The following is a 6,958-nucleotide window of genomic DNA, read 5'->3' on the forward strand; positions in this document are numbered from 1 at the left end:
TCTCTGGAGTTCCCTAGGTGGTCTCAGGTTTCTCAGCAGTGCTGGGGGTTTGCACCATAAAGCCTCTGTTTTGTTTTCAGCATTCTTCCATGCTGGGCAGTGTTTTTGGGGACTCCTATTATGAGCAGCAGATGACAGCTAGGCAGGCTAATGCCCTCTCCCACCAGGTGAGCAAATTCATCTCAGCCTCTCCCACCTCAAATTAATCCCAATTAACTCCTAATTAATTTTCTGTCACGTCCCCGTTTTGTCCATGTTGAGTTTTCCTTCTTTTTTTTTTTTTTTTTTTGTTTGTGTTACTCTGCAGTTTCTTGTTTTGTTTGTTTTGTTTTTTTTCCCTTCCCTTCCCTCCTCTCTTTGTTCCCCATCTCACGTAGGTGTTCTGCCAAAAAAAAAAAATTTAAAAAATACATAATAACGAAGCTTTTAAAAGTTGAAATAATGCCAGGCTTTTGAAAAGGGAAAATGGTGAAAAGAATGTTAAAGCAGTGAAAATCAGCTTGAGAAAAAGGAAAAATAAGTTTTAGAGAGGAAAAATGAGAATTTTAAAGTGAAAACAGCTTTAAAAGGGAAAAATAATGAAAAGAATGTTTTAAAAGAATGGAAGAATAGTGAGAATTTTAAAGTGGAAATCAGCTTTTTAAAGCAGTAAAAATCAGCTTGAGAAAAAGGAAAAGTAAGTTTTAGAGAGGAAAAATGAGAATTTTAAAGTGAAAACAGCTTTAAAAGGGGAAAAAATAAGAAGTTTTTAAAATAATGGAAGAATAGTGAGAATTTTAAAGTTAAATCAGCTTTAAAAGGGGAAAATAATGAAAAGAATGTTTTTAAAATAATGGAAGACTTAAAAAAGGAAAAATAAGGAAAAAAATTTAAATAATGGGAAGCTAAATAATGAAATATGAAAGAGGGAAAAGAGTGAAAATTTTTAAATTATGGGATATATATTGGATTAATTCAATGCTAAGATGTGTCCTGGATTAAATAAATTATGGGATATATATTGGATTAATTCATGATGGGATGTATATTGGATTAAATAAATTATGGGATGTATATTGGATTAATTCATGATGGGATATGTCCTGGATTAATTCAATGCTGAGATGTGTCCTGGATTAAATAAATAATGAGATATATATTGAATTAATTCATGACGGGATGTATATTGGATTAATTAAATTATGGGATATATATTGGATTAATTCACAATGGGATGTGTCCTGGATTACATAAATTATGGGATGTATATTGGATTAATTCACGATGGGATGTGTCCTGGATTACATAAATGATGGGATGTGTCCTGCAGGGAACTGTGATGGGCAGACACCTCCGGATGAGCCCAAACTCCCTTTTTTTCCTTTTTCTCCTCCCTTTCTTTGGTTCTCCCCGTGCCCCGCTGGATTTGTGCCTCCCCCTGAATTGGGCAGGGCCCCCCGGGGCCCCCGGGCCAAGAGCCCCTTTTGGAGCAAGGAAAGATGAATTTGTTTGCCTGTCCTGTGTGCTGTCCTGGAGCCTGTCCGTGTGTCCCCCCGAGGGCTGGGCGGTAATGAGCTCGTTAACGGGGCGCTAATTAACGGCGGGTGGTGTGTGTGCAGCTGGAGCAGTTCAACATGATCGAGAACGCCATCAGCTCCAACAGCCTGTACAGCCCCTGCTCCACCCTCAACTACTCGCAGGCTGCCATGATGGGACTGAGCGGCAGCCACGGCAGCCTGCAGGACAGCCAGCAGCTCAACTACTCCAGCCACGGCAACATCCCCAACATCATCCTGACAGGTGAGCACGGGGCACCCCAACATCAGCCTGACAGGTGAGCACTCCCCAGCATGGCCTGACAGGTGAGCACACCCCAACATCAGCCTGACAGGTGAGCACGGGGCACCCCAACATCATCCTGACAGGTGAGCACGGGGCACCCCAACATCATCCTGACAGGTGAGCACACCCCAGCATGGCCTGACAGGTGAGCACAGGGCACCCCAACATCATCCTGACAGGTGAGCACACCCCAACATCATCCTGACAGGTGAGCACACCCCAGCATAGCCTGACAGGTGAGCACAGGGCACCCCAACATCATCCTGACAGGTGAGCACACCCCAACATCAGCCTGACAGGTGAGCACACCCCAGCATGGCCTGACAGGTGAGCACACCCCAACATCAGCCTGACAGGTGAGCACGGGGCACCCCAACATCAGCCTGACAGGTGAGCACACCCCAGCATAGCCTGACAGGTGAGCACAGGGCACCCCAACATCAGCCTGACAGGTGAGCACGGGGCACCCCAACATCAGCCTGACAGGTGAGCACACCCCAACATAGCCTGACAGGTGAGCACACCCCAGCATAGCCTGACAGGTGAGCACAGGGCACCCCAACATCAGCCTGACAGGTGAGCACACCCCAGCATAGCCTGACAGGTGAGCACGGGGCACCCCAACATCAGCCTGACAGGTGAGCACACCCCAGCATAGCCTGACAGGTGAGCACAGGGCACCCCAACATCATCCTGCAGGTGAGCACACCCCAACATAGCCTGACAGGTGAGCACACCCCAGCATAGCCTGACAGGTGAGCACGGGGCACCCCAACATCAGCCTGACAGGTGAGCACAGGGCATGCCTGACAGGTGAGCACACCCCAGCATAGCCTGACAGGGCACCCCACCATCAGTCTGACAGTGAGAACACACCCCAACATCAGCCTGCCAGGGAGAACACCCCAACACCACCCTGCCAGGTGACAGTGGCACTGGGGGTGCTGGCTCTGAGGGCACAGGGGAGGGGTTGGGCTGATCCTCCCCTGGGGCACCTCAGGAGATGCTGGAGGGTCCAGAGGTGGGATACAGGGCTGGGACAAGGCCTGAGGGGACCCTGTGGGTTCTGCAGCTCTGATCTCTGCTCTGGGAGCAGGAATGGCTGCAGCTGTGCCAGGGGTTTGGGATGGGGGTCAGGGAAAGGTGCTGTCCCCCAGAGGACAGGGCCAGGAGCTGTGTCTGTCATTTTGTGGGTCCCTCGAGCTCAGGATATTCTGTGATCCCATCTTTGGGCTTCCTCTTGGGGATTGCTGCTGTTGAGGCTTTGTCCAGGTGTGTGTCCCAGTGCTCACCTGTGCTCCCAGCACACAGGTTCAGCTCCAGTTTCCCTATGGATTTATCCAGAGTGGGTTTATCTCTGAATTCCCTGGATCCTCTGCTACAGTGGGAAAAGGAGCCAAACCCCTTCCTGTGCTCAGCCCAGGCTGGCCAGCAAAGGGCTGGAGTGTCACATATGGTGGCCAATCTGTTCCCAGTGGGATTCTGGAAACGATCCCTGCCAGGATTGCTGATGGCAGTGGTGGCAATTGAGGTTATTCCTCCTAAACCTGAGGGAGAGAAAAGACTGCAGTTACAGCAAACATGAATTTTGGGTGGTGCTTGGTGGCTTGGAGATGCTGTGAGGAATCTGAACTCTGCAGAGCGTGTTTCAGCTCCATAAATATTCCTGTGGCAGTAAATGTAACGGATCTCAGGGGTTTTGGGAGCTGTTTTTGACTTTGCCCCCGGTGTTTGTCCCCTGCAGTGACAGGAGAATCCCCCCCCAGCTTATCAAAAGAACTGACCAGCTCCTTGGCAGGAGTGGGGGACGTCAGCTTCGACACGGATTCCCAGTTCCCTCTGGACGAACTCAAAATTGACCCTTTGACCTTGGATGGACTGCACATGCTCAACGACCCCGACATGGTCCTCACCGACCCCGCCACAGAGGACACCTTCCGGATGGACCGGCTGTGACCCGCCCCACCTGCCTCATCCCGGGGGTCCCTCCCGGCCCGGGACCCTCCCAGCCCGGGGGCAGCAGCCGCCCCGCGCCCCCTGTACAATGAGCACCCTCCGCTTGTCGTTCTGAGCTTGCCGCGCTGTCCCCGCCCAGCGATGTCACCCCCGAGCCGCTCGTGCCGTCCAGCAGGAGGAGCTTGTCCCGGTTTGTCTGTCCCGGTTTGTCTGTCCCGGTTTGGTTGTCCCGGTTTATTTATCCCGGTTTGTCTGTCCCGGTTTGGCTGTCCCGGTTTGTCTGGCTGTCCCGGTTTGTCTGTCCCGGTTTATTTGTCCCGGTTTGTCTGTCCCTGTTTGTTTGTTTATCCCGGTTTGTCTGTCCCGGTTTGTCTGTCCCGGTTTATTTGTCTGTCCCGGTGTCTGTCCATGTCTGTCTGTCCCAGTTTATTTGTCCCCGTTTGTCTGTCCCCGTTTGTTTGTCCTGGTGTCTGTCCCTGTTTGTCTGTCCCGGTGTCTGTCCCGGTTCTTTTGTCCCGGTTTATTTGTCTGTCCCGGTGTCTGCCCCCGTTTGTCTGTCCCTGTCTGTCTGTCCCGGTGTCTGTCCCAGTGTCTGTCCCTGTGTCTATCCCTGTCTGTCTGTCCCTGTTTGTCTGTCCCCGTTTGTCTGTCCCTGTGTCTATCCCTGTCTGTCTGTCCCTGTTTGTCTGTCCCCGTTTGTCTGTCCCGGTGTCTGTCCCCGTTTGTCTGTCCCCGTTTGTCTGTCCCTGTCTGTCTGTCCCGGTTCTTTTGTCCCTGTCTGTCTGTCCCTGTCTGTCTGTCCCGGTTTATTTTTCTGTCCCGGTTTGTCCCCCAGCCCCTCCCTGGCCGTGTCCCCCCTCAGGGCTCTGTGCAGTGAGGAAGGGGCTGCAGGGGCTCTGTCCCCTCCCTGCTCTGTCCCCCCTGTGTCCTGCTTGTCCCCACCCCCTGTCCCTCACCAATCCCGGCCACCAAGCCCAAAAATCCACTTTAAACACTATTTTTTCCAAGCTTTTTATGTTTTTTTTTTTTTTAGTTCTATTTGTGTTTTTCTTTTTTAAATATATATGTAATATATATCTATTTCTATATATGGCTACATATATAGAGAGCATTTCTGAGCACACATGAAAATTCTATAATTCATTACTTGATTAGACAGAGGATCAGAACATCTTAAAGCAGCTAAAAAAAAAATAGAGACTAACCTGCATAATCCTAATTTTTACTTTGTGAGAGATTCCTGGGCAACAGGAAGGGCATTTCCATAGCAATGCCAGGCTCGTAGAATCATGATTTTTTAATTTTTTATTCTTATTCATTACTTATTCTGTTACTTATTTATGATTTTTTTGGTCGTCGTTGTTGTCATTTTTTTTTTAATTTAAATATTTGGATATTAGGAAAGTAGCTCAACTACATACAGCCAATGGAAGCACTCTACATAATATTTGTACAGTACTTTTTTTTTTTGTGGTTTTATTCCAGAAATATATTATATATATTATATATGTAGGTATTTTTAAACTAACTGGAATTTTAAACAGCTGTTAAGCAGGAATAAGGAAGCCTAAGGCAAGTTTAGATATTTTCCTTTGGAATAGGCAAAATAGGGTGGTTGGAAATTTAAAATTCCTTCATTCACCCAAGGGGAAAAAAAAAAAAATCTCTTGCTTCACAATGACCAGGATTGAATCCTCCAAAATTCTATGTAATTAAATGGAGAATTGATTATTTCTGGTGGTCCTTGTGAATATTCTGTGCTACAAATTTAAACAACAAAACAAAACAAAACAAAAAAATCCCATTGAGATTCCTCAGGCTGGGAATTGGGAGTTTCACTCTGGCTGGATCCATGGTGGGAACATCCTCATTCCCCTGGGCAGGAATTCAGCAGCAATTAGCAGGATTTGGATTTAATGAGCTCATTAACAATGAGGGTGAGCTGCTGCTGCAGAGGGAGGCCTGGAATGGGAGCAGCCCATGGATTCCAATCCCTAAATTTCCCTTTCCCCCCTCCTGGGTTTGATTTTTGCCCCCAGCCCCAGTTCCTGACTGGGAACAGCACTGGGCTGCTCTTAACGAGTTCCCCCCCCAATTAACAAGGGTTCCCCTGCAGTTAATGAGTTCTCCCTGCTCTCCTGAGTTCTCTAATGAGTTATACCAAGTTTCTGTGTGCTTCCAGAAATCCTGAGGTTCCTGCTCTGGGATCTCCCAGCCCTGCAGCTCCCCTCACCTTCTGTGCCATTTGTTGACCATTTGCACTAAAAATGTGGAATTTTTTCTTGGCTTCCCTGTGTCTTTTTTTTTTTTTTTTTTTTTTCCCTTTTTTAATATTTTAGTTTTATCCTTCTCCACACCCTCCAGAGGTTTCCCCTCATCTATTGGGAATATTTTGGGATTTTTTGGGGCAGGGTTTGAGCCCTTAGGACACGTTTTAGATCCCTCAGGCTGTTCCAGTGCAGGGAGGAGACAAAAGGAGAAGCCTGGGAGGAGCAGGAGGGGTCTGGAGGGGCAGGGGGAGCCTGGAACTCCTGCACAGCTCCTGGGGGGATGCCCTGGAAAGGCTCCATGCTGGATCCCTGGCTGGGGTGAACCCCAGAGTGACCCCAGGGTGAATAAACCTCAGAGTGACTCCAGAATTAACTCCAGAGTCACTCCAGAGTTAACCCCAGAGTCACTCCAGGGTTAATAAACCCCAGAGTCACTCCAGAATTAACTCCAGAGTCACTCCAGGGTGAATAAACACCAGAGTGACTCCAGAATTAACCCCAGAGTCACTCCAGGGTGAATAAACACCAGAGTGACTCCAGAATTAACTCCAGAGTCACTCCAAGGTTAAAAACACCAGAGTGACTCCAAAATTAACTCCAGAGTCACTCCAGAATCAACTCCAGAATTAACTCCAGGGTTAATAAACCCCAGAGTCACTCCAGAATTAACTCCAGAGTCACTCCAGGGTGAATAAACACCAGAGTGACTCCAGAATTAACCCCAGAGTCACTCCAGAATTAGCCCCAGAGTCACTCCAGGGTTAATAAACCCCAGAGTGACTCCAGAATTAACTCCAGAGTCACTCCAGGGTTAAAAACACCAGAGTCACTCCAGAATTAACTCCAGAGTCACTCCAGAGTGAAGCAGCCAAGCAGGGGCTGAGTTTCTGAGATTCTGAAATTCCAAAATT

The 6,958-nt window shown here is 48.3% G+C and overlaps 1 protein-coding gene across 3 annotated transcripts in view; it reads left to right on the forward strand.

The window, feature by feature from the left end:
- CRTC1 (CREB regulated transcription coactivator 1) overlaps window positions 1–4,027 on the forward strand; it is a 48,317-nt gene extending 44,290 nt beyond the window's left edge. For 2 of the 3 annotated variants that reach the window (XM_079328441.1, XM_079328442.1), the window contains 3 exons: window positions 81–167; window positions 1,599–1,779; window positions 3,566–3,789. In XM_079328441.1, the coding sequence (XP_079184567.1) occupies window positions 81–167; window positions 1,599–1,779; window positions 3,566–3,777 (480 nt within the window). In that variant the 3' untranslated portion in view covers window positions 3,778–3,789. Of the gene's footprint in view, window positions 1–80; window positions 168–1,598; window positions 1,780–3,565 lie in introns of all 3 variants that reach the window. The other variant, XM_079328443.1, reaches the window with a different exon arrangement.
- The last annotated feature ends 2,931 nt before the right edge of the window (window positions 4,028–6,958 follow it).

Source organism: Erithacus rubecula (genome assembly GCF_903797595.1).
Source record: "Erithacus rubecula genome assembly, chromosome: 28".
Lineage (NCBI taxonomy): Eukaryota > Metazoa > Chordata > Aves > Passeriformes > Muscicapidae > Erithacus > Erithacus rubecula.